Genomic DNA, 27,573 nt, shown 5'->3' with positions numbered 1-27,573 from the left:
GGAGTTGTCAAGAGGAAAAAGGTGAGAGCATTTGCCATCTTGCCACGTGTACAAAATGTACCAAACGCCTGGGCGCCTGGGTGGCTCAGTTGTTAAGTGTCTGCCTTCGGCTCAGGTCATGATCCCGGGGTCCTGGGATCGAGCCCCGCGTCGGGTTCCCTGCTCCGCGGGAAGCCTGCTTCTCCCTCTGCCACTCCCCCTGCTTGTGTTCCCTCTCTCGCTGTGTCTCTCTCTGTCAAATAAATAAATAAAAAAAATTTTTTTTTAAATGTACCAAACGCCTAAAGATGAGATGCTCTGGGGGGCGGGGAGGCCTCCTGGTAGGGAACTGCCGGTCCCTTGGGCACATCTCCAGAGAGGCGAATGCCCCCTCCTGGGCTCCCCAGCTGGTTAGGCCTGCTGCCCGGCGACAATGCCCCTCTGTGGGAGATCTGAGCCTGGTGCCAGGGCCTGGGCCTGCATCAGCTCCTGCTTCCTGCCGCTTGGCCCTGACAAGGGCCAACACGCACAACTGCTCTCTGTTGGCCTGGCACACCTTGGAACTCAGAGCCAGCGGAGCCCTGTCCTCAGTGGCCTTCAGTTGTCCCCATCAAGCTGCCGAGGGACTTTTTGTCCCACCCTTACGTCTTTCCAGCACCCAGGGCCTTGCTTGTGCTGTGTCCTATTTCTGGAATGCCTGGACCACTCCCCTGAAACATCCATCTTGCCCTGTCTGGGCAGCAGGTCAGGGGGTAGCCTCTGGAGTCTGACAGATGTGGTTCAATCCTTGTTCTTGGGTTCATCAACTGTGAGGTGGTGGGAAAATCGCTTTCTCTCTATGAGCCTCTGTTTCCTCAGGTATAAAACAGGACTGTTTTGAGGGTCACATAAGATAATGTGAAATACTTGGGACGTCAGAGGATTCAGTAAATGGTAAATTGCTACCATTATTATTGGAATATTAACATCACGGATCTTTAAGGCTTAATTCAGAAGGTACGGTCTGCATAAAGCTGCCTGACTCTGTCCTGATGTCTTTGTGCCCTCCTGGGGGCCCCCAAAGCACCAACTATTTACTCTCTTGGGGGTTTGGATCCTCCTCTGCCTTGAGAGATGTCCACTTTATCCATCCATCCATCCATGCATTCGTCAATCCATCCATGTATTCATTCATTCATTCCAGGCTCCTCACTGGTCTCCCGCTTTCCACCCTGAGTCCCGCCTACCAAAATCCACTTTCCACGCAACAGCCCAAGTTAACTTTAGAAACGTGACTCAGACTTTGTCACAGCTCTGCTTGTTAAAACCCTCCAAGGGCCCCTGTGGCTCTTGCATGAAAAGGCAAGCTCTACAAGGTCCTTCATGGTTGGCTGCTGCCTCCCTCTCAGCCCTCATCTCTCATCACTTTGCTCCTCTCTCCGCTCACTCCTCCCTCAGGGCCTTTGCACATGCTGAGCCTTCTCCCAGGAGAGTGCTCTTCTCCCAGCCTGGCTCCTTCTCATTCACCAAGTCTCAGCTTCAGTATCCCTTCTTTGGAAAGGTCTTTCCTGGCCACCCTTGCTAAAAGAGGGCTCTTCTTGTTCTTCTCTCTCACGGCCACGGATGGGGGTCCTCACTAGCACTCCAATCTGAAAACTCAAGTGTTGTCTGAGGCACCACGGTTCCACAGATCATGCCAAGAAGAGGGGCCGGACCACAGTGCAAGCGGATAGCCAAGAACTGGTTGTACCACCCTCGGGACTGCTATGTGGAGGTTTCTGACCCAGAGCAAGGTGATAAAGGATCATGGGCAAAGAAGGAAGGTCTGTGAAATTTTATTTATTTATTTTTAAGTAAGCTCCACACCGAGCGCAGAGCCCAATGCGGGGCTTGAACTCATGACCCTGAGGTCAAAACCTGAGCTGAGATCAAGAGTGAGGTCAGACACCCAACTGACTGAGCCACTCAGGTGCCCTGTGAAGATATTTCGGACAAGACGGCTACAGCTGTGGTCCCTCCTCCCACTCTCCCAGTGATGAGAGCGGGGGTGTCTGCCCCTACTGCGGGCCTAGCGGGAGGGGGCTTTTCAGGGACTATTTAGGGGCTTGAGGGGTATGTCCTCTGGAGTTGGGGCATACAGTGGACTGGATTCTATCTTTTGCCTGAGAGAAAGAGGCTGATGAGCTGAAGTCATAGTGGGCAGAGCTGCTTCTGAGGAAAATGATGGCTCTGGACAGGGTCAAAGCTTGTGTGTATGTTTTTCCAAAGACCCTGCAGGACAGCGATCTGGTCTGGGGCTGGTTTAAGTCCTTCACAACACCCTCTCCTGGGCAGGTGAGGAAAGGTTTCCAGAGAGCCAGGGGCTGGGGGTGGCACGCAGGGTGGTCAGCCATTGGAAGAGCTCTGCCCTCGTCTGGGGTTGCAGCTTGAGAGGCCTGGCAGGAAGGTTTGAAAATCCCCAGGAGGGTGCCCAGGAGAGCTCTAAACATTATTTGGCTCCCCAGAGACTAGAGAGCCATCTTGCAATATTACTAGCCAAGGGTATGTGTGTGTGTGTGTGTGTGTGTGTGTGTGTGTGTGTGTGAGAGAGAGAGAGAGAGAGAGAGAGAGAAGGTGGTGGAGAGAGAATATGAGCATGAGCCTCTCCTCCCCTAAGCCAGTCCATAGAAGCCTTGGTTAGGGGTGGGGAGAAAGTGTGAAATCAAAGAGAGTTAAATCAAGCCAGACACACAGACATGGCAAAGTGTCAAAGTAGAAGAGATTGCTCCCATTTTCCAGGTGCATGGAGTTCTTGAAGAAGGGAAGTATGGTCCCACATCCATAAAAGGTGGAGTCAGGATTTGAACCCGGTTCTGACTGTGGAGCCTATGACCTGCCCCTTTGTCTCAGCCCACCCCATCTCCTGCGGCTGGGACAGGGGCATCCTTTTCTGAGAAGTCCATGGTCCTGTGGGTCTCTGAGGACATGCTGGACAGCTGAAAATCTGAAGGACTTTTACTCTCTCAGAAGACAAGAAGGAAGCCTCCTTGAAGAATTCACTCAGGTGGGCTCAGGCCCTCGATTTAAAAAGACTCTTTGTTGGCACCAAAGATGCCACCAGAATGGCAGAAAGATTTCACCTCCGGTGCCAATTCTGTTGCTTAGAAATGGCTGTTGGAGTCCTCAAGGGTCTGGCCTCAGCAGAAGAGTGTGATAATTGAATGGCAACATCTGCCATGAGCCATACAGATGCTGCATCCTTGCTGCGTCCCGCCTGCATTGTTGTTGAAGATTTCACATTCCCTTGCAAATCATCAAAGAGCTAACAGAGTGGGGAGAAACTATCTAGACAACATGCAGTTTGCTAATGCTTTCGGACAAGTCAGTTCTTCTCTCTGGGCCTCAGTCTCCCCAACTGTTAGGTAAGGATGTTGGACTCCTCGATGCTGTGGGTCAGGCTGGCTCTGATGACCTTTGCTTACAGCGGAGGGAGTTCAGTAAATAAGCAGTGAGGAATGGCCTGTCCCCGAGGGCTCGTTTGTTCTCGGGAAGCCTCAGGCCCACTGACCCAGGGCCTGTGTAGGTTCTGCCTGAGGGAACTGTCCAGTGGCGCGGGCAGGATGGACTGTGAAGATGCCCAGACAGCATTCTGTATAACAACCCTAAGGTGGGACCAAGCTTAAATGTCCAGCAACAGGGGACTCATCAAATAAATTGTGGGCCACCAGGCAGCTGTCACAAAATAATGTAGAGAAACCGAAGACTCTTAGCAAGTGAAAAAAGGAAAGGTTCTTCTATTTTTAAGAAAAAAAAATTTTCTTTTCATCTAGAAAAAATACTGGAAGGAAACTCACCAAAAGGGGAACAATGCTTAGTTCTTGGAAGTGTCATCATAGGTGACTTATACCATTTTCTTTGTGTTTTCAGAATTGAAAAAGTTTTTACACTGAATGCATTTTTTGATCAGCAAACAGCCCCATGAAATGGCTTGAAAATGAGTAAATAAAGGTTGGGCAGAGAACGAGGTTATGGAGAGCGCTGGACTCCTTTCCCAGGGCCGCCCCCAGGTCCCGCTGCGCAGGCTTCCAGGGAAGCGGGGCACGGGCTGGCCGGCAAATGGGCAGAGAGGGCACTTCTGCAACAAAAGCCCAGTCATGCTGGTCCCGGAACCGCCACCGCAGCCTCCTGAGCATAATCCCTCTTTTGTGGGACAGGAATAGGTTAGATTCAGTGCCAACATGCACTGGCTAAGCCAGACGTCTAGCTCTTTGGGGGAAACAAAGACCAGATATGCCCTGCCCTTGTAGGGCTCACAGTCAAGGTGGGGGTTGTGTGTGTGTCCTAGAGGGACAGAGAGGTCAGGCTTTGGGTCATGATCAGGGTCAACGCAGGCAGAGGGCCAAACACAGTGATTCACCACCCCCCCCCCCACCCCACCAACTCTGGCAGCATGGGATAGGGTAGAGGTCAGCTAGATGTTGGTAAGTGCTCTAAGAAGGGGCAGCCCATGATGATAGTGCCGTAAGTGAGGTGAACCCAGGCCCACTGTGGCAACTGTTGTGATGGAGGTCAGCCCAGAGCTTGTCATCTGGGCCGAGTGTGGGACACAGGCAAAGTGTGTCAAATGGTAGAGCAGGTAGGTGATCGGCGCTGCGATGGGGGTCCACAACCACCTAGTGTGGGACAGTTGCCAGTAGCCCAGAGGGCATGTGCTCTTTGACTAAGGAGGAGGGTAGATCAGAGAAGACTTCATGGAAAGGGTGACATTTGATTTGGGCTTCAGGGAGAAGAGTAAGGGGCTGCGAATGAGGGCTAGGGGAGGGGAGCTTTCTGGGAGGAGAGGAAAAGAGGAGGTGGGTTTTGGAGAGTGAGTTTGGGGGCTCATCTAAGCGATGGAACAGAGAGTAGGTGGCAGGGAAGTGGGCTGGGGCCATTTGCACCAGAAACCTGACCATCGGTTGGAGGTGAAGTGGGGCTGGGGTCCTGGTAGCCCCTTGGAACGCCCCAGCATGCCGCAGGCTGCAGGGGAGCCCCCCTTAGGCAGGGGCCCAGTCCGGTCTGTGCTCTGAAACCAGGCCTCCAGGACCCTGCTTGTCTGAACGCCCTGGCCCCAGCTGTCCTCGGGTCTCCCTCTCTCTCTCTCTCTCACACACACCCCAAGTTGGTTTCTGTATGTCTTTGTCTCCTCTGTCTTTGTCCATCTCTTGTGTGCCACCTCAGAGGCCCAGGAGGGCGCTGGGGGAGCCCTGTGGAGAGCGCAGGTGTTGGCGCTTTGAGAGGCGATACCCCGCTACACACGTGTGGCCTGTGGCCTCGGCCCAATATGTGTGTGGCCAGAGGGGCCCTGCCCTCATCACCGAGCTTGGCTCAGCTGTGGACGTTGAGAGGCACCCTCCCCGCCGACCATATCAGCACTCACTCCCTTTCCAGGCCCTGTTCTAGCCCCCTGTTAACTCTTTCCCCGCCCCCATGGCCGTGGGGCTGGGAAGCTGAGCTGGGACAGCCTGATGAACGCTTACTTCGATCAGAGCCAGGGCCGCGTGAGGGCGCTCTTAATACGAAGCTTTCTATTATGATTATTGTAGTTGTTGTTATGGACACCGTGTAGCTACACCTGGATAAAGGAAAAATCGAGTGGTATTACAAGCTGGGGAATGTTATGAGAACTGTCCTTTGGAATTTCCATCTGTTCTTAGAAACAGGGTCTGGCTGTGTGTGGGGGGGGCTGGAAAATGCGGGTTCGCCTAGGAGATGGGGGTCCCTGAATCAGACCTCTGGGAGCAGCTGAATATGCAAAAGGGGGGCCTCGCTTTGGGGGGCTCAGACGTTCAGCCTTTCTTTCCCCAAATGGTCATCGTCGGAGACTGAGTCTCAGGGGTGGCCAGGTCAGGAGGGTGGGGCAGACCCAGGGAGGCACCTACACCTGCAGCTGAAGACTTGCTGGGGGCCGGGGGAAGGGACCTGTGCAGTTTAGTGGTCTGTCCTCAATATTTCTTCCTGACTCCCTCTCTGTACTAGCGCAGGACTGGCGGGACGGACAGACGCAGTCAGCCAGCAGGTCAGTTGGCCGGCAGCTAATTGTATTACACATTGTCTGTGTGTGGGCACAATTCTGGATGCTTTGGGCATAGCAGGGAGCAAACAGAATGCCCCCCTGCCTTCCGGGCCTCACATTCTCCTGGGGAGAAAGAGCGTGAGCCAGAAACGGACAAGGAAATGTAAAAAACACAGCGCTCACTTGTCTCAGCCGCGAGGACAGAGAACAAAAAATAAATGCTGGAACTCTACCATCAGAGCATCGTGAGGGTTTGAGCGGCTTTAGTGTCCTGGGAACCTGATAGCCTCCCTCAGCACCGCGCGCGCACGCACATACACGCAGGCGCACATGTGCCCCAGGCAACTCTCCCCTTGTTCAGCTTCCACATTTCACGTTTGACCTTGGACACAACTTGGGGGCCTAATGACATATGGGAGGAGGGGCTGCCTGAGGTATAGAATAGGCATGGTGCTCCCATTTCTGAGTGCGAGCCTCCAGCCAGCCCGATCACTACTACTCCCCTCATTGGACAGATAGGAAATGGCGGTGCAGGAAGGCAGGCTAACTAGCCCAAGGTCACACAGCTAGCAGGACCAGAGGCCGGGATCTGATCTCTGGTCCATCTGACAACGAACTTGTGCTCCATCTTTCCGCCGCCATCTCCCACACGGCTGTTGTCCGTGTCCTGTCCTCACCTGCCTGCCGTATCTGCCTTCACATGTTGCAGTGTCTGCCAAGGCCTACGATTCCTGTCTACTCAACATGCATTTTGGTAAGTGGAATCACGTTTGATTTTCTATTTCTTTTTTTTTTTTTTAAGATTTTATTTATTTATTTATTTGACAGAGAGAGAGAGAGAGAGACAACGAGAGAGGGAACACAAGCAGGGGGAGTGGGAGAGGGAGAAGCAGGCTTCCCGCGGAGTGGCGAGCCCAGGACCTGGGGATCATAACCTGAGCCGAAGGCAGACGCTTAACGAATGAGCCACCCAGGCGCCTCCGTGATTTTCTGTTTCTGACATGAAATGGTATAACCCTACCCAAAGTGCAAAAGCAACACTGCTTCCCATAAATCGGAGGTGACAACACGATGAAAGGGCTACAGGGGATATTAATGGCTATAGTTAAGCTTATTGAGCACTCATGCACTCTTTGCTTGCATTATTAACCAGTTTTATAATTTAACGCCACGCCGATGCCTGCAGGTGGGCACTGTTTTATCCTTGTTTTTCGGATAAGGTTTGGATGAGTCCCCTTCAGAGAGGCGACATATTTTTTTCTAAAGTCACAGTGAAAACAAACAGAAACACGTTGTTGAACTCTGGCTCGCCATGCTGCCTGCTCAGGGCACCTGGAGAGAGTGCACAGTGGAGAGGTGTTGAAGGCATTCTAGCATTCTGCTGAGCCCTTCGTATTGGAAGGATTGAGAACGACTAGGAAGGTGAATGACTTTCTCATTCCTGTTGATGGTGTGGGAGGCAGCCCAGCTTCTGGAAGACCTGCACCAAGCTATCGATCACATATCAAGAAGTGCTTTGGAGGGCGTTCTGAGTGTGGGCGAGCCAGATTACAAATGTCTTACCATGTGGCAGTTGTGTCCACTGGTACCAGTAGAGGCTCTAGAAGCCAAACGACGTGAATTCTTGAACATCTTTGCACATTTTCTGGACTCATAATCTCTCTGAACTGACAGTGTCTTGCTCTTTGCTTATCTCTACTTCCTGGGGCCTGGGAGGAGAGCGGGGGGAACCCATCGGGCACCTCACTCGAAGTCACCCACGTGGATTAGGTTCCTGTGCTAACATTTACTCACTTAGTCACCCAGTCTCCAGGAGAGGGGAAAGGTGAACCTTAGCAGACCTGCCTGAAGGTGGGGGTATTACTGAACGGGAAAGGGATATTCAGGATGCACTCCCCCCACCTGCTTCCCACCCTGCTTCTCTGTACATTTGAACAATGTTTGCAGCATTTCTTTGCTCCTGGGAGAGGCCATTCCAGAGTTTCCTTGCACAAATAGGCTTCTGGCCTATTTCCACTCACTCTTCAGTGCCTCCTCAGTTCCCTCCACCAATGGTGTCTCTGGCCTCCCTGCACGGCCTGGCCTCACCTCTGGCCCCATCATTTCTTGCCTGGGGCAGTTGCAGCAGCCTCCTCGCTGGCCTCCCTGGGTTCGGCCTGGCCCCCTCAAATTTTCTGTCTGCAAGGTAGCCATAGTCAGACCCATCTTCCCTCCCCATAACATTTTCTTATGAAAGTTTTCTCTTCTTTCTTTCTTTTTTTTTTTTTTTAAGATTTTATTTATTTATCTGACAGAGAGAGAGCACAAGTAGGGGGAGTGGCAGACAGAGAGGGAGAAGCAGACTCCACTGAGCAGAGAGCCTGAAGTGGGTCTCAATCCCAGGACCCTGGGATCACGACCTGAGCTGAAGGCCGAAGGCAGACGCTTAACTGACTGAGCCACCCAGGCGCCCCAGCAAAGCTAGTTTTACAGGTAACGCCATGTAAATCCTGCCCATCCATCTTATTTGTTTGATGCATTTCATAAGTTGCTGGTGTCAGTCCCCTTCCCACTAAGTAATTCAGCACGTATATCATTACCTGGAGTCCATTGTTTGTTTGTACATGGGCTTTCAGTTAGGAGGAAGGCCAAGGTGCTCCATTCTTTGGCCGTCCAGCACCTGGGTTCATCCAACACCTGCTGCTTCCTCCATGATGCCCAAGTTCAACCCAACAAGATCGAAGTTGTGTGCCGGTGGGGAAATGGGTGTCACATCTGTGCTAGCCCCAAGACTGGCTCCCTGGGTCTGTCTCCAAAAAGGTTGGTGATCACATCGCCGAGGGAGCTGGGGGCTAGAAGGATCTGAAGATTACATTGGAGCTGACTATTCAGAACAGACAGGCCCAGACTGAGGGGTACCTTCTGTCTCTGCCCCGATTATCACAGACCTCAAGGAACCGTGCACACACAGAGAGAAGCAGAAAAACATTAAGTACATAGGAATATTACCTTTTTTTTTTTTTTTTTGAGAGGGAGAGAGAGAGCATGTAAGCAGAGGGGGAGCAGCAGAAGGAGAGGGAGAGAGAGAATCTTAATCAGGCTCCACGCCCAGTGCAGAGCCTGATGTGGGGTTCAATCTCACGACCCTGAGATCATGACCTGAGCTGAAATCAAGAGTTGGACTTGTAACCGACTGAGCCACCCAGGGGCCCCAGTAGGAATATTACTTTTGGTTAGATTGTCAGCATTGCCCAACAGATGTGGCACCAACTGTTAGCCAGAGAACTCTCTGGAACCAGTAAAGAGATCCTGGGGACTTCCCAGTCTGTGGGCTGCAATGGAAAACATTTCAGCATATAACGAAAAGCACAGATCTTAAATGTCCATTTACTGAGATTTGACAAATAAATATACCCGTATAACCCAAACCCCTATCATGATACAGAATTTCACCATCACCCCAAAAGGTTCCCTTATGCCCTGTAGTCAATTCCCCCTGAGCCCCCATGGGGGTAGTTTCTGATCTTTTTTTTTTAATCACCTTAGCTTACTTTTGTCTGTTCTTGGTCTTCATGTAAATGGAACATACAGTGTGTCCTCTACTGTGTCTCACTCAGCCTAACGTTGCTGATACTCAGCCACAGCCGCTGGCAGGCCATTCCTTTTTATGGATGCAACAAGACTGTATGAGTGTGCCACCTGTTTATTCCTTCGCCCTCCTGTTCAGCTGTTTCCAGTTCAGGATTATTATGAATACCATTTCTCTGGGACATTTTTTTCACTTCTTAAAAATGAAAGTAGAGTTGACATAGAATATCAGTTTCAGGTGTACAACATAGTGATTCAACATTTTTTTACATTACACAATGCTCACCACAAGTGTAGTTATCATTTTTCACCATACAAAGTTATTACAAGATTATTGACTCCTTTCCTTTTGCTGTAGCTTTTATCTCCGTGACTTACTTATTTTATAACTGTAAGTTTGTCCCTCTTAATCCCCGTCACTTATTTTGCTTTTTGCTTATCTCTACTTCCTGGGGCCTGGGAGGGGAGCAGGGGGACCCATCAGGTACCTCGCTCGAAGTCACCCACGTGGATTAGGTTCCTGTGCTAACATTTACTCACTTAGTCACCCAGTCTCCAGGAGAGGGGAAAGGTGAACCAGCAGACCTGCCTGAAGGTGGGGGCATCACTGAATTGGAAGGGATATTCAGGATGCACCCCCCTCCCCCCACCTGCTTCCCACCCTGCTTCTCTGTACCTGCAGCATTTTTCGCTCCTGGGTGAGGCTACTCCAGAGTTTCCTTGCACAGAGGGCCTGGCTTCTGACCTATTTCCACTCATTCTTCACCTCTTGCCTCCTGAGTCCCCCCACCAACGGTGTCTCTGGCCTCCCTGCTCTCCCCTGCACGGCCTGGCCTCACCTCTGGCCCCATCACTTCTTGCCTGGGGCAGTTGCAGCAGCCTCCTCACTGGCCTCCCCAGGTTCGGCCTGGCCCCCTCAAATTTTCTGTCTGCAAGGTAGCCATAGTCAGACCCATCTTCCCTCCCCGTAACATTTGTACCCTTTACATTTCTGCCTGCAGTGTGTGAGAGTTCTGGTAGCTCCACCGTGGCACCAGCACGTGGTGCTGTCTGTCCTTTCACTTTAGTCTTTCTGGGGAGCGTGTCAACACCATCTCTTCCTAGAGCGTGTCGCTGGCTGGGTATGGCTCTTGGGAGAAAGTCCGGCTCTCAGCCTCAGCTCTGAGTCCTCCAAGGTCTGGCCCCTCTCGGTCCAGCCTCCCCTTTCGTTTTCCTACTACGTTCACCTGAGCACGTGCTTTTCCTGCATGCAGCAGGTCAGTTCATTTTTCTCTGCTTTCACGTGGCTGCCTCTTCAGCCTAGAATGTGCTCCTGCCCTTGCTCATCTGATGACTTCCCAATGGTCTTTTTTTTTTTTTTTAAGATTTTATTTATTTATTTGACAGAGAGAGACAGCGAGAGAGGGAACACAAGCAGGGGTGTGGGAGAGGGAGAAGCAGTCTCCCTGCCGAGCAGGGAGCCCGATGTGGGGCTCAATCCCAGGACCCTGGGATCATGACCTGAGCCGAAGGCAGATGCTTAATGACTGAGCCAGGTGCCCCCGATGGTTCTTTTAGACTCACCATAGATGACCTTCCTGGACATCTCACTCAGAGGAAGTCATTTCCTCCCTGGGGCCATGCAGGTCCTCTCCAGCTGTTTCTCCTGCACCTCGGATCACCCCTATCTGTAACGAGCTTACCCTCTAGACTCGGAACCCCCTGAGACAGGACACCGTTCTGACTCCTTCCCGTGTTCTCGCATGCAGTGTGGAGGCTGCGCACACTAGGGGCTCGGGTGCATCTAGCAGTACAGAGGCAGCGGTGGCGACCGCGCATGCTCGCCCGTGCGGCCCCCCCCCCCCCCCCCAGTGCCGCACAGCAGCTCGCTCGTTTCATCCTCATCGCAGCCCCACGAGGGAGCGGTGGGACCATCCCTGTGACACAGGCGAGAGAACAGAGGCCTAGGGAGGCCCGCAGGCTTGGCCCCAGAAACAGCCAGGATAGGAGGTGTCTGGGCATCTTCTTACCACTCAGGCATCTGCTCACACGGCCCCTCCTCTGGGCCTTCTTGCATTTTCTTCCTGCTCTCTCCACCCAGAGCACCAGCTCTCTCCATTACATCCCCTCACCTTCTGGCCTTCAGAGCCCCCATCACAGCCTTCAGTGATCCTTTTTACTTATTCATTTATGTGCTGATCATCTGTCCCCCACCCTGGACGGTGAGCTCATGGGAACTGCAACTTTGTCACACTGTGTCACCCCAGCACACTGCCACACTGCGGGGCAGACAGGAGGGGCTCCATAAGTGCTGACTGAGAGTGGATCATGGATGCCAGTACCTACACTCTTTTTTTTTTAAAGAATTATTTATTTATTTGAAAGAGACAATGAGAGAGAGAGAGAGAGAGAGAGAGAGAGAGAGCGCACATGAGAGGGGGGAGGGTCAGAGGGAGAAGCAGACTCCCCGCCGAGCAGGGAGCCGGATGTGGGACTCAATCCCGGGACTCCAGGATCATGACCTGAGCCAAAGGCAGTCGCTTAACCAACTCAGCCATCCAGGCGTGCCCCGCACTCTTTTTTTTTTTTTTTTAAATTAGGAAACAGATATTAAAAAAGATACATAGATACACTTAAAGATTTGTGCCTTTCATGCTGTAGAACTTTTATCTTAAAGTTAAAAAACATAAGCAAATGTTGAACTCTAGTTAATGAAATGAAGCCTGAAGTGTTGAAAGATAAAGTGAACTGCTATGTGCAATTTTCCTTGAAATGCATCAAAAATAAGATACTTGGATGGATGGAAGGCTGGATAGACCGACAGGCGATAGGGCAAGCATAGTGAACTGTTAATTATTGAAACTAGGTGGTAGGTTTGTAGGTGCTTATGCAGGTATTTCAAATTTCAAACATTTGGATATTTTTACAGTAATGAAATATTGAGGGAAAAGTTCTACATGAACAGGGTAATATCCTATCAGCACAGAAGGATATTGAGTGAAGCACAGATATGTATATTCTCCTCTCCCTCAACCCATTCGACCCTGGAGCTTTACTCACCGTGAACACTTCCTTGTCTATCCTTCCAGAAGGAACTTCTCCTTTTACAATGATCGTAGAAGGATCAGATGACATTGTGTTTTGCATTGTCATTCTAAGTGCTCTCTACCCAGGCACGGCTGCTCCAGGATTCTGGGCGATCACTGTTATGGGCTAAATCGTGTTCCTCCTAAATTTGGAGACCGTGCCTTTAGATAGGTGATTAAGTTAAAATGAGGCCATTGGGCGGCCCCGACCCCATCTGACTGGTGTCCTTAGTGGCAGAGGTGATTAGGACACACAGAGAGGTGTCAGGGGCACGTGTGCACAGAGGCACAACCATGTGAAGCAGCTGCAAGAAGGTGGCCATCTCCGAGACAAGGGGAGAGGCCTCGGGAGCAAACCAATCCAGCCTGCGCCTTGATCTTGGACTTCCAGCCTCCAGAACCTTGAGAAAGTGAATTTTGTGGTTTAGGCCCCCAAGTCTGTCGTATTTTGTTATGGTTGCCCTAGCGGACTGAGGTAGTCATCACTCAGGGGAAACTCACAATACTCACTAGAGGCCCTGACGTTGCCGCCGCTGCTCTGAGGCCTTGACTGACATAGTCAGGCCTCTGTGCATAGTCCCCGCCTCTCCTCTCCATTCGAAATTGCCCTACCACTGGCCCAAGTGGCTGGCTGGTCACCTGAATGGACGCCACCATATCCGGAGCTCAGTGTTGGTCCCTGTTGTTGGCCGGTCGTGCGTTCAGTGGCAGTTAACTAGATCCGCCTCAGTGTCCCTGATCCTTAAGTCTTATTTCTTCCAGGTCCCTGACTAAGCTATTAAGTCACTTGCCTCAGCCCATGAGAATAAATATTCGGTCATTTTTCTCTTTTCTCAAAGTGGATGACCAAGTACATATCCTGCAGCTCATCCAAGGCCTTTGGAAGGGATTTCCTTCATTGGATTTCCTCTCATTGCTCTTCCAAGGGCACCCCTGAGCAGGGCTGTCATGGGCTCCGGTTTTTCTCTCCCCCATCAGCGGGTCTCGGGGAATGCCCCTATGGCCAGAGGTGTGAACTGAGGGAGAAGTGTTGGTGCACCATGAGGAGGTGACACAGGTGACATGAGGGGTCTGGCTCATGCAGCTTACTTGTGCCCGCTGCGTCCTTGTAAGCCCCAACTAGACATACTGCTTCTATCTTTCTATCTGATGATGGATGGCTGTTGGTCCTGCCTGACTCTATGACTTGGTAGATAACGTGCTGAGGGCATGGTCAGTTCTGGTCTCCCAGTCACGTGATGCCTCTTCTCTACCAGGGCTCAGGAACATGCCAGGAGCTGTTCTTCTAATAGTATACAGATGGGGCCGAAGATGGCTTGGCCTTGACCCTGAAATCTAGCGATCTTCTCTGTGACTCCCTTATTGGGGTTTGTCAGAAACTCCGCGCCGTATCTTTATCCCTCGCAGACACTTCTGGGACCGTGAAGCCTGCCGATCACATGGCTCCAGCAGTAGTGCAGCTGGAACTGCAGCTGGAACCGTGGCAGAGCCTGTTAGTGCTCCAGATCCCGCGCAAAGCTGGCACAAAGTAGATGCTCAATAAATTCCCGGCTGTGGGGGAATGAAGTACAGGACAGGAGTTAGAAATGCCTGTAGGGTATTTGTAGGACATGTGCCTATAGGGTAAGGTTGCCAGAAAAAATACAGGAGGCCATTTAATTATTTTGGCCAGAAAAAAATACAAGTTTATTTAAATTTGAATTTTAGATGAATACTTTTTTAGTTTAAGTACATTTCTTGCAGTATCTGGGATATGCTTATAAAAATTATTCATTGTTTATCTGAAATTCAAACTTAACTAGGTGTCTAGTGTTTTTTGTTTTTTGTTTTAAGATTTTAATTATTTATTTGGCAGAGAGAGAGCAGGAGAGCACGAGCAGTGGGAGTGGCAGAGGGAGAGGGAGAGGGAGAAGCAGGCCCCCTGTTGAGCAGGGAGCCCGACTCAGGGCTCCATCCCAGGACCCTGGGATCACAACCCGAGCCGAAGGCAGTCCAACCAACTGAGCCACCCAGGCGCCCCATATTGGTAAATCTGGCAACCCTACTTTAGGGACCACACATTTAATAGCATAGGACGGTTTGGTGTGACAGGGTTCGGGGAAATGGTGAATGCATTTACAGTCACACTCAGTTGGAGAGAAATCAGCATTTAAAGTAATTTAAAGTAAAAATGAAAAACAGTGTACCAGATTTGGCTGGAGGCTCGTGAATTTGGAACCCCTGGCAAAGGGTTTGGGCTCTAGAGTTCGACTGCTGGGATTAGAATCTTGGATCCACTGCTCACAAGCTCTATGATCTTGAGCCTTAGAGGTTCCATCTATGTAAGGATTAAATAAAATGTTGCATTGAAGGGGTTTAGCAAGGTGCTGAGTAAATGTTAATCTTCAAGATGACCGCTGGGTTGCTTTGCAGCAGCGCCTCCTAGTGGTCACAGGACATGTGTGCGAGGGCTGGTGCAAGGCTAGGATCCTGGGGCCTTCAGGTGATCCAGCAGCTAGGTTAGTCAGGCGCTGCAGGACGGGTCCCCAAGCTCCCTAGATTCCAGTCACTCACATTTCACCTCCACAACTTCTGCCACATGTGAGCCACCATTACCTCTGTTTATTTAATGTTCCCCTTTAAATTGTCTCCCTACAAATTCTTTGATGCTCCCTTTAAGAGGGGGGACTACTTCTCCCCAAGGGCGAATTTATCTAGAGAAGAGACAGAGCCTACAGAGCTAGACAGCCTGGGTTTGAATCCTGGCTCCAGGCTTACCAGCTGTGTGTCCTTGGGCAAGTGACTCCATCTCTGTGTCTCAGGCTTTGCATCTGTGAAGTTCAGCAATAACAACACAACCCTCCAGGGCTATTGGATTAACGAAATTAATCTACAATGAACGCTTAGAGCAGAGCCTGGCACAGAGTTGGGACTCAATACAAGCCCCCGGTTGTTCCTCCTGCCTCTCCCTGCAATGCCTGTGGGGGCCGTGGGATCGTGTGGGGGAGCGGAGTGGGCTGTGGGAGGAGGAGGTAGATGGGGAATGAGCGACCGCTCCTCTGATCTCCCCTCTGTGGGTCTGGCTGCCCTGCTCCTGCCCCAGCCCCACCTGGCCCCAGCTGGTGGCTTCAGGGATTGTGTTCAACTTCTCTGTGCCTCTGCAAAGGGAGGCCAATCATGACAGTACCTCCCTCACAGGGCCGTGTGGAGGATTAAAGAAGCGATTACAAGTCGAGCTGCAGTGGCAGAGGATATGAGCCAGAACTTCACCCTGAGCCTTCCTGAATTTCTGACCCACAGAAACCATGGAACATCATGAAATGAGTATTGCTATTTAAGCCACTTAATCTTGGGGTGGTATGTGACACAGAAATAGTAGCTAGAACATGAACATGAGGGGACAGCTTCAGACTATATTTTTGACAGAGAGCAGGGACAAGACTGAATGTGTGCCTTCGTCCATCCCAAGGGAGTGCAAATGGCCTCCTAAGTGGTCATCTGATGAGGATTGAGAAGAACACATTTTCCAGATAGATAACTACATACAAAGCATCAGAGGCTGCATTCAACTGTTCTAGTAAAGCTGCTATGACCAGGAGGGTACTTGGCTTAGTTACTGGTAGCCCACCGTCATCTGCCATAAGCCACCTGGTTTGGCAGATTGGAGAGTTGAGATGGATGGAGGAAGCTTACTCTACTTTGTCTTTCCTCCGGAATGAAACTAGAACCCTGGACACAGCGAATGAGGTGGCTCTCTGAGGAGTCTGAAAACTAAATGGTGGCAGGTGGACCGAGAAGGAAAGTCATCACTGAAAGAATGAGTGATCCACAGGTGAGTTTCCTGGGTTTTTATCCCTCCCATGTCTTTCATCCTGGACTCAAAAGCAGTGGATTTAAGCAGGATCCAGAGTCTCATAACATAGTGTTAAAAGCGTGTGGAGCAACAACACATTGGAGATGGATCCAATCTGAGTAAGAGCTGAAAGAAATGGACAGAGCCTCAGGGACCAGTGGGACTATAATGGGAGATCTACATTCATGCCACGAGAGCCTCGGAGAGAAAGAAGAATGGTGTGGGGAGTAAAATTTGAAGAAATAATTGTTGACAACTTTCAATGAAGTCTCACTTTCCAGATGGTGGTATGAGGAGCCCTGGGGGCCCATCCTCCAGGGAAACAAACATAACTGGTGAAAACTATAAAAAACCCAGACTTTCCATCTCCGCACCAACATGTAAAGAGCTTGGAGGTTGTCACTCCTATCCTCACAACAAGAAAAGGGCTCAACATGGACAATCAGCAACCGTCTTAGGCCTGTCGGAGGATCAAGGTTGTAGGGCAAACTGCCTTCCGCAGGTCTGGAGAGATAGGTGAACACATAGAATCACAGCGAAGATCAGCTTACCGGAGGCAGAGGCTGCTGGGTAGGAACACATAAAGTGTAATTATGACAAATTGCCGAAGCCTGAGTGTAGACTAACTCCCAGTCTTAAGCTCTGTCTATCATTTTGACAGATGTCCTTGGAGAAGAAGCTGTTTATACCAGGTGAACTCTGAGTCAAGTCAAGACAGCCTCGAGAGTAGGATCTTCCAGGAAACTTAACAAGGCAGATCAAATAATGACAGTATTCAGGGAACGAGGCTTTGAAGTTGTTCCAGTACTCTTCTGCCTGTCTCCAGATGCTTCCAGGCTACTGATTTTCACCATGACTGTGTGGGCTTTGGGTTTTCAAGTCTTCTGTGGAGAGTGGGGGATGGGACTAGAGTAAACTAAAACACCACAAAGCTGTCTGTTCTTACCAAGATTCAATTTTTATTGAATTTTTATTCAGTTTTATTGAATAAACACACCCCAGATTGCTGCAAACCTTTGGTGAATTTCCAAGAGTTCTGAAAAAGCTGGTTCTAACAGTTCGGGGAGGGGGGCAGTTTTCTCATTGTTTTTCTGTAGGAGAGAATTTTCAGAGGTCTTTCATCTGCCATTGTCACTGACATCCTTCTAGAGAGTTTTTAAAATGTGAAAATGTTGTCACCGTTTACAAGCCATGAATGTGTTCTGATTGACCTGGCTGCCTGTCTGACTATTTTGTATTTAGATTAATTAGTTAGGAACTGAGGTTGTTAGCAGAGGGGAAGACCCATCTGTGGGCCATAGGAAGAAGTCCAGGGGAGCAGTGGGAAAATGGTACTCAGAGACAGGCAGTGGATGTGTGTCCAGGAAGGAATGCAGTTTGGTGCCACGGTCAGAGGGTGGCAGGACCAGGGCTGATGATACGAGGCATGTGTGCCCTGTCCCTATTCAGCTTGATTCTTGGGACCTCAGCCAAGGGCGACACACAGTATTGACCTAATGCCTGGACTCTCTTCAAAACCAGTCATGCCCTAATTGTTGTTTTCCAGTCTGGAAGGCCCTTCTGTGCTTCAGGTTGCCGACTAGGTAGACAGACATTCACAATGATCATTCAGCTGCTTATGAAATGTAACTATTCATCCCGAGCCCAAAGATATTCCACTTCTATGAACGTGGAAGGTGCTTCCTTCTGTCCCCGCACCAGAACACAGGAGCTGGTTTCCTACAAGAAACCCCATAGTTCTGAACTGTGGGACTGTCTTCCCACAATGCCAGGTTGGCTGGTGACCACAGTAGGTGGGGAGGGTGGTAGGTCTGGACAGGATGAGAGATGTTTGATAGGGGTTGAGAAACACCAACCTGAATCTGCTCATTCTCACAAGGTCAGTGGGGCTCCCAGAGCACAAGGGACAAGGCTTTCTGTGACGTCTGGGATGTTTCAGTCCTTGATTTGTCTTTTTGTCATACTATAACTTGTGCAAGTCATTCACATATATATCCCAAGGCCTCAGTACCCTCATTTGTGGAGTGAAACAGTTGGGCTAGTCCTCTAAGGGTCTCAAACAATGATGGCATATTTAGTTTTTATTCAAGGGGACAACCTCCCCCAGCTTTGGGTAGCCCTGTTCTTTATTCTTGTCTCCAATTTTTCATAAATTTTATTTGCATTCAGTCTCAACTTCCTTTCATCCCTTCCTCTTCCTAAAAATCAGGCATCTTCCTCCAAAAATAGGACTCTCATCCATGGCATCAATAACCTTATATGCTTCTCCATTGACCCTTCTCTATGTCTACGAGCAATGAACACCTTGGACCCGTTTGTCCTTCCTTCTACACTTCCTGTTTGTCATCTTTCTCATCCTCTTGCTGAGAAAACAGAAGTCAGTTTGAGTGGATGCCAGTGAGCAAAAGAGGAGTGGCAGGTGACCCGTGTATTCATCCGATTCCTGGATGTCTCCCCCTGGGTCTCCCAGGTACTTCCATGCAGCATGGCCACAGCTGAAGGCATCATCTTCCTGCTGGAATCAGCTCATCCTCCCACATCCCCAGTTACCTTCAGGCTCCCCCACCTGTGACATGGACAGCAACCTGCACCTCACCTGCTCCCTCACCTATGCCCAGGTCCACTCCTGAACATCTCTCAGATCTGCCATTTCACTTCTTGTGTGGTGGACTTGCATATCATCATCTGCCTAGAGGGTTACATCTACCTCCAAGCCCTTGTTCACCCCTCCTAGGGACCCCAGAGCAGTCGCTCGGAAATGCCCACTCATCTGAACATCTCCCTGTCCAGCTTAAGACCATCAGGTTCTACAGTGTAAGGTCAGAACTCGATTCTCTGGCTCCAACCACCCAGGCCAAGGCTCTTTCCGATCTATTAGCCCTTGAATGAGGGTGAAGGATGACAAGGGCCCTGTGCAGAGAAAGAGCAACTTTATTTGGTGAGGAACATGGACTGTAACACATGCCTGGTGGGTGAAGGGGGAGAGCAGTTTCCTTGGAGGAAAGGCTGCTCTGGTCCCCAAATAGTGGCCGTGTCACTGTCCAGGACATGGGTCCACCTTCTGGGCAGAGAGTGGATTGAGCAGCAGGAAATGGTTCTGTTGGGAGAAGCCCCTGATCAGAATGGAGACTTGAGGTCACTGACTCTTGTTGGTATTGGCCCATCATCAAACCTGCCCTCCAGGGGCGGGGAGGGGGCTGAGACCTCAGGCTGGGGATCTTGTCTCTGCCCCAAGGGGAGCCCAGGCCCGGGGCCAGGGGGCTCTTTGTGCATATGTTTGAGTGAGTGTGTGTCTTTGTATCCACATGTCTGTGTGTGTGTGTGTCCGTGTGTCCGTGTGTGTGTGTCCGTCCGTGTGAGTGTGTGTCCGTGTGAGAGTGTGTCCGTGTGTGTGTGTGTGTGTGTGTGTCCACGTGTGTGTATGTTCCCTCTGTAGCCGTGTGGTGGTGCTGCCTGTGTATGTCCCCCTCTGTCAGCATCTCTGTAGACTGCTCCGTGTGTCTCTGCCGCTGTGTGACTGTTTACCTCCCTCTGTCCCAAGCCCTCTGTGGCCCCCTGCTAGGAGAAGAGCCGAAGCACCCAAATCCTGGGGATTGGGGAACAGTACTCACCAGTTCAACAGAGGCTGGGTCCCTTTCCTGGAAGGCTTAGACCTTGATGACAAATTCCAGCCCATGGATCAGTAAGTCTGGAAGATGCAGACCAGAATGATGATCTCAGTGTGCAGGAGTTGAGGGGTGTCCCACACTCCCCCTGAGGCCGGGGGCTGGGGCACGGGAACTCTGGTGATCCAACTAAGCTCAGGTGAAGCTTGCCAGGAGCAGGACCTCCTTCCACCAATCAGCTCAGCTGTTCTCAGTGTCGGGGCTGATGGGGAGGTGGGGGGGTAGGCAGGGCCCAGCCCTCAACATTATCTGGATAATTCAAGGCAAAAAAGAAACCCGAAATGGGGAGAGCTGAGGCTGGAAGGATCTAGCTCTCTCCTATGGTATGCAGGGACAGAGCTCCTTGGGGGAAATCACTGCTTCTGAAGAGGGAGAGAGGCCTTGGGAGGGGGGACTTACCAGCAATGGAATCCACCAAGGTGATGTCCAACTGGCTGAGAACATCATTGACCAGAGGGCACACCTGAGCCAGGGGCAGAGAGAGGCACTGGGCAAAGCAGCACCTGGAGGGTGGCCCTGGGAGCAGCAGCAACCCCCAGAAGGATTCTCTGGGGGAGATTTTCTATCCTTCTTCTGTGTCTGAGAGTGTTTGGTTCTAAGTGGTATCACAGATGGATGCTTACACAGTGACATGGGCAGATGGAGAAATGGAAGGCATGTATGTGAAGTGCCCAGTCACACACCGAGCCAGTGTTCCCTGTGGGATGTGACACCTGTTTCTTTTTTTTTTTTTTTTAAAGATTTTATTTATTTTTTGGCAGAGAGAGACAACGAGAGAGGGAACACAAGCAGGCGGAGTGGGAGAGGGAGAAGCAGGCTTCCCACAGAGCAGGGAGCCTGATGCGGGGCTCGATCCCAGGACCCTGGGACCATGACCTGAGCCAAAGGCAGACACCTAACGACTGAGCCACCCAGGTGCCCCTGGGATGTGACACCTGTTTCTAAATAGGGTGAGCTGAGGGGTTAGTTTCTGGGTGTAGGAGGCACCCAGGCATAGGCTAGAAGAGCGCCTGTCAACAGCCATAGTGGGGGGTGGACTGGGAGCTTCTTGGGGCTGGGTCCAGTCCGTTTCAGCTGTAGTGTGGACGTGCACAGGGCCTGGCCCAGGGCAGGACCCAATCAATGCATTTTGAAGGATGGAAAGAAGAAACATGGATAGATGAATCAGTGGACAGAAAGACTGGTAGATGGAATATACGTATCAAACTGAGGAGTTCAGAAAAGCTTACTCCAGGGGCTTCTTTCAGCCTGAGAAGCTCTAAGACCCAAGGATCAGGAGCTGCCACGTTTACCCACTTACCTTGCCCTGTATCAGCTCAGGAAGGACTTCAGTCAAGATGCTGGTGAGACTGTTGACAAGGCTTTGAACAGGGAGGGGAGCAAATCTGAAAGAGAACATCCAGGGGGCAGTGCAGAGGCCTGGGGTTGGTATGGAAAAGCCTTTAGAGGGGCCACTGTGCCCACATCAGTCTCAGTACTAAATGACTGAAATGGGGCCTTGTCCACCCCCACCCTCATGCAGACAAACACCAGGGGGCCTGTCCAAAGGGAGTGGCGCCCTACACAGTAGTGCACACTGTGGGTATGTGTAGAATAAACATTTAGTTCCAGTATACAGTAGGTATTCAGTGAGACTTTGTAGAATCTATAAGTGGATGAACAATGCTTAGTATGTAGTTGTCATGAGGACTCGAGATGATACATGGGAAACACATTATATGTATTGAGTAAACATTAAACATGATGGGACGACTCCAACATATTATGCGTGACTCATTGTCCCTTGTGACAGGTAACCGAAATAAGGAATCCAGGTAGGCTGCAGAGCTATTTGCTGCAGAGCTATTTCACCCCATACTGGGACAAAGCACTTTCACACCTATTATCTTAGTGGATTCACTCAAGAATGCAACGTATCTCCATAATACAGTAATCTGAGTAAGCTGAGACTCTAGCTGGGGAAGCACTGTCCGAGTTCACACAAGAACTGCTCCACCTTTCCACGTGCCCCTCTGGTCAGTGGGCTTGAACTCAGATTTTTTATGGCCTTCGAGCATAAAATTGGTCAGCCCAACCTAAGAAGAGGTAAGTGGCTATTTACCCATCCATCCATCCATCCATCCTCCCTCCCTCCTGTTCACCTTTGCACCCTTCTCTCCTCCCATTGTTCCGCCTTCCCAGTCATCCATCCTTCATCCCATTAGTACCGTTTCTGGGCAGGAGAAGCCACCCCTCTGGCCTCACCCATTAAGCAGGGAGATTTGCAGGCTCCCAGGGGAGTGAGTGCAGTCACCAAGAACCAGGTGAGTCTTCCCCTGTTCATTTTTCACAGATAGAATTTCTGCAGTGATGTTTAGCTTCACAGCCACCTTTAACAGACGTCCGACCAGGGGCCTGCAGAGGAAAGTTTGCTGCATCTGCATCTGAGTTGAAGGCTCATGTCTGTCAGACTCCAGCACCCCCCCTTATGGCTACGCATGGTCCTCAGGGTGTCCTTTGGTGAGCCAACCCCCACCCCCCCGTGGGGCCCACTCACATATTCACATTGAGGGTTATGCCCAGAGGGATGGTGACATAGAGACGATGACCTTCGGGGCTCTGCACGAGGCCCAGTTCCAGCAGCTGGGGATTAGTGATCTTGATACTGCCCATGGAGCAACATTGGAGGGAGGAATATTAGTTCTTTCAGCCCCAGGCCTAGAGACCACCTTTAACCCAATTCGACTCATCCCAGAGGAGGAGCTACCCATGAGGTGGGAAGGGGGAGACAGGAGGGGCATCTTGCGGCAACACGCATCAGGGTTTCCCAACCTCTGCGCTGGGTCAGATCCTGATACACCCTGGCCCTCTCCTCATCTCAAGTCCCTGAGGTATGCCAGGGTGGAGGCTGTGTCTGGCTTCTATTTACATGCTGCATGCCAGCTCAGAGTCTTACAAAGAAGGGGCCTACTCCATACTGGTTGACTTTGTGGAGGGATGAGTGGGTAGGCAGATGCATGGGAGAGTCACTGGTTAGATGGAAGAGAGGATGGACAAATGGAGGGATGAATGAGTGGATGAGTGGGTGAGGTATGGGCAAGTGGAGTAAGTCCCTCACAAACATTTATGGGTAGGAACCACTTATCCTGCCATAACCTTCAGTGGCAGGTCAGTCAACAATGGTTACCATGGAGATCGAGGAGCAGGAAGTAGGAGAGAATGGAGAGAGGATGGAAGCGAGCCTCTTCCATGAGCCGACCTCACAACCACTGTGCCAGGTGATTACATTGCTTCCAGTCCTCCCAACAGTTTTTCTCTGTGAGCACCATGATCTCCATTTTACAGATGGAGAAACCAAGCCCAGAGAGATTGAGTGCCCTGTGCCCTGTCACCCAGCAGGTACACGGTGCATTTGGAAATCAAAGTCAAGGCTATCTGTCTGTCTTCAAGTCAGGGGCAAGCACCTGGGTGGGTAGGAGCCTTGGAAATGGCTTTGATCCAGCCCTGTCAAGGACCCAGGCTTTGCCAGCTCCCTGGCATCAAGCTTCCCATTATTGCTACTTGCTTAGAGAGCTCTCTGGTGTCTCATGGGAAATCCCACATCAGACCCTTCACTGGCCATTACATTGAGGATGTCATTCAGGAGAGTAGCTTACACTTTCTCGCTTACATCAGAGGCCACCTGTGCTCTCCACAGGTGAGGAGAACAGAATTACCATGGTGCGGTGGAAAAGCCTTGGCTTTGGACTTAAGTAAATTAGAGTTCGGTCCCTGGCTCTGCATCACTCTAGTTGTGTGAGCACAGACACCTTTCTGTGCTTCAGTTTTGCCATCTGTAAATTGGAGATTATTAATTACACCCTAAAGCGTTGTCAGGATTATAGATGATGCCGGGGCCTCATGATATGCTTCAGGACTGGGGGCAATCACTGGTTCAAGAGGACTGGTGTTCCTTGCCAGGCTGTGGGAAGGGTCTCACACTGAGTCCTGGCCTCACGTTCAGACCACCCCTCTCCCTCCTCTAGGGCCACTGTGTGGGGCCCCCAGATCTCCATCAGAGGTTCTCTAGTGGGGGTGGGTACCAAGGCCTCTGACTACTCACTCAATGATATTGTTCAGGAGAGGGACCACTGAAGTCAATTTGCCAAGCAGGCCCCCAAGCAGGCCACCAGACGTGCCTCCTCCAGTGTTCAGGATGTTCAAGAGTGGAAGGTTTTCGAGAATGCCCAACAGACCCTCAGAGAGCAGGCCATTGCTGAGGGCTAAAAATGGGTATAAGGGTGGATCCTTGGGGGTCAGATCTGATAATTCCAGATCCTCAGCCCCTCTCCCCAATCATCCCTGTCTCCCTCCCCACACTGAACGGTTGGGTGAACACACAGAGACACACACACACACATACCTGAAAGAGGTTGTTACAGACTCTCACTTACCATCCGTTAAGCTTCCAGCAAGATCTGTGGGGCTTAGGTCCTGGACTGGAGTCCCCTGCAAAAGCGGGGTCTGGTCCAGGGGCAAGGGCAAGGCGTCCAGCAGGGCTGTGGTCCGGGCCAGCAGCCCACAGAAGACAATGAGGCCCCCAATTTGAAACATCTTCTCTCTTGGTATCTGTGGACAGAGTCGTGGGTAGCATGGCTATCAGAGAGGAATTCATCTACCATCTATCTGCCCCCGACCTCCAGAACTCCAGGAAGTGAATAACAATAGCTAAAGCTACTCAGCATTTCCCCTGGGCCAGGCATCAGGCTGAGCACTCCATGCCCAGTAACTGATTTCATCATAACCGCCCCCTAAGATGTGGGCACTCATCACCCGCATTGCACAGGTGAGGCAAGGGCAGTCTAGTGAGTTTAGGTGAATTTCCCCAAGATGGTAAGCACACAGTAGGGATAGGATTTGAAGCCAGATCTGTCTGACCCAGAGGCATCTGTTTAATTAAGTCACCATCACATTTACTCTCCATTCATCTGGGCTTGCTTGCAACGACCTGAATCATTGCCCCAAGTTTTCACTCTTCAGACAAAGCAAATGAAAAGGCTGAGGGACTGAACTGTTTTGCCACTATCCCCATTAAGTCTTTTGGCCTGGGTCTAGCCTGTGATGGTTTGTGGAAGCCCTTTTAAATCACAGATTTGATTAGAGGTCAGATGGCCATAGCCACCATCTCATCCAGACCAATGCTGGAGAAATCCTGGGGCCATTCAAAGTCCTTATTGCATAAGAAGAATCGGGGCCAGAGAGGGGTAGTGACTTTCCCAAGGTCACAGAGCAACTTGATGGCAGAGTTGTGGTTGGAGATAGGTCTCTGACCCCTCCAGGCATACACACTGTCTTTTCTATACCTTTCTCTTCTTCCTTAAGCTAACCTGAACAAAATTTGGGGGCCAACCTCTGACATCCGGCTGCCTTTTGCACTGTTCCCTCCCAGGTATCACCAACCCTCTCCTAGGTCTATTTGGTAGCGAGCAAAGGTGCTGAAAGCTTCTTTGGGCAGAATTCCATCAACTGGCTGATTCAGCCAAAGCCCCACTGTCACTGCTATGGCTGGCTGGAATTGAAAGGGCTTTTTGGTACAAAGAGCCCGTTGTGGTCTCTCTGGGGAGGTACACTTAGGTTGCGTTCTCTGAATCTCTTTTGGACAACAGACCTTGTATGAGTGCAATGGAAGCTAAGGACCCTTGTCCCAGAAAAATGCATCAAAAATGTACAAAACAGGGTGGATTTTAGGAGGTTTGTGGATAATGGTCTCAATCCACAATGGTAACCTCAAGTTAAAACTCCTACCGTAGAGATTTGGATTTAGGGTAAGAAGAGCATGCTCACGAGGGAACCCTAACATGGGATTTCTGCAGTGTGCACCTGCAGCCTCATGCTCCCCATCCTCATCAAATCCCCTTTTCTACGTTTCCACATTCAAACCTGACATCCATGGCACCCGGTCTCTCAGGGAAGCAGAGTGAATGGCCGTTCCCCCTCCCCCCAAAAATCCCTCTGAAAAAGACCCCTGATGAGCAATCCTAAATGCAGCCAGCCAGTGCCCACCCCACAGCAAGGAGCTCGGCAGCCCTACCACCCAGGGCGGCAGAGCGGGCGTGGGACAGGCAGGTCTCACCTGGGCTTCTCAGAGGTCCTGGTGGCTCTCCTGTTCGCCTCTTCCCTCTTCTGCTTGCTTCCGCCGAGGGGCTAGCATCTTTTATAGTGTGCAGATCAGGAAATGTGTGATCGGGTGATGGGTTTCTAGATAATTCAGAATTCTGTGGTCTGGTAGTGTCTTTCAAGGCTCTCCAAAGTAAATAATTGCCAATCACATTAGTAGGTGGGACAGTTAAGCCACTTGATGGACAAGTTAAACAGAGAAAAACTTGAGATGGGGATGTTACTCAAGACTTCATGGTTTCCTGAGCAGGGCCAAGGCCGGGGGCCCATGCTCCGAGGTGGCCGGGCAGATCACGTTCGGAATGTGGGTCGAGGTGGCCTGTGGGAGCCTGGAAATGGGCTTCAGTCTCGTATTGAGGCTCTTTACCATTCCTGGTCCAATTCTTTTTCTCCATTTGGAGGATTCTTGCTCCCAAAGTGTCAGAAGATTCAAACTGCCTCTGACTTTCCTACATCGGGTGTCTCTTGCAGGACAGTCGTGTGCAGGGGGCTGTCCATCCTCATCAGAACCCTGGGAGGAAGGGCACGCTGCTCTCCCCCTTTGCAGAGCAGGACACGGAGCACAGTGGGGCAAGTGCCCAAAGACACAGGATGGGGTAGAGTCAGAACTTCTTGCATCGGACGATCACAGTGAAACATTGTCGACGGCCAACACTTGCCGAGCCCTTGCCGAATGCCAGCCTGGCTTTGTTTGCCACAGATGGCATCCCCACGAATCCTCCCAGGGGTGTGGGCTGGGAACGAGTACCCCTCTTTTACAAGGGGAAAACCGAGGCTTGTGGTGCAAGTAGACATGTCCAGGTGCGCACAGCGGGCCTGGGGCCAAAGCCTTCACACTGCCTGCAGTCTGTTCTCCGAATCACTGTGCCAGGACATGAAGACACCTTCTGTACACTCATTGCCCATTTTGCTTTCTTGCATGTCGTGATCCCATGAAATTTCACATTTATACCCTGGAAAAGTCTTTCCAGGTTGCCAGGCCTGAAGGATGCTGTGGCATCCTGGTCTCTACTTTTACCCTTTCTTCTTCCTTTCCCCACATGAAGTAATTAATAAGCCATTTGTCCCCACTGCTCAGGCCTTTGAATCCATTTCGCAGATGAAACCATTGAGACATGGAGAGGTCAAGATCTGAGACTGGCGAGAGCAGCTAAACCTAACACCTTATGAGTAAAAGCAGAAAGAGGAAGAGGAGATGCATATTTATTGAGCACCTACTATATGCCAGGTGCTCTCCCTATCTGACTCTCATCTTTGTTGGGAGTGGTTGGTGTCGTTGCCCTTCAAATATCAGATGTGGAGACTGAGGTTCAGAGA

General features: G+C 50.9%; 1 protein-coding gene across 3 annotated transcripts; it reads right to left on the bottom strand.

Annotated features, from left to right (window-relative positions):
- Window positions 1-17,415: 17,415 nt before the first annotated feature.
- On the bottom strand, window positions 17,416-26,298 carry BPIFA1 (BPI fold containing family A member 1). Of its 3 annotated transcripts, none has more exons than XM_027623336.1 (9): window positions 26,213-26,298; window positions 24,534-24,708; window positions 24,203-24,362; window positions 22,658-22,765; window positions 22,366-22,515; window positions 21,422-21,506; window positions 20,521-20,584; window positions 20,068-20,144; window positions 17,416-18,175 (listed from the first exon to the last, which is right to left on the bottom strand). In XM_027623336.1, exons 2-8 carry the CDS (start codon window positions 24,691-24,693, stop codon window positions 20,104-20,106), a joined length of 768 nt encoding a protein of 255 aa, XP_027479137.1. In that variant the 5' UTR covers window positions 24,694-24,708; window positions 26,213-26,298; the 3' UTR covers window positions 17,416-18,175; window positions 20,068-20,103. The 3 variants fall into 3 exon arrangements, with proteins under 3 accessions (XP_027479137.1, XP_027479136.1, XP_027479134.1); XM_027623335.1 differs by lacking the exon at window positions 17,416-18,175 and adding an exon at window positions 19,351-19,569; XM_027623333.1 differs by lacking the exon at window positions 17,416-18,175 and adding an exon at window positions 19,351-19,553.
- Window positions 26,299-27,573: the final 1,275 nt, after the last annotated feature.

This window comes from Zalophus californianus, chromosome 8, assembly GCF_009762305.2.
Source record: "Zalophus californianus isolate mZalCal1 chromosome 8, mZalCal1.pri.v2, whole genome shotgun sequence".
Classification (NCBI taxonomy): domain Eukaryota; kingdom Metazoa; phylum Chordata; class Mammalia; order Carnivora; family Otariidae; genus Zalophus; species Zalophus californianus.
This window is presented reverse-complemented; position numbering and strand designations above follow the sequence as displayed.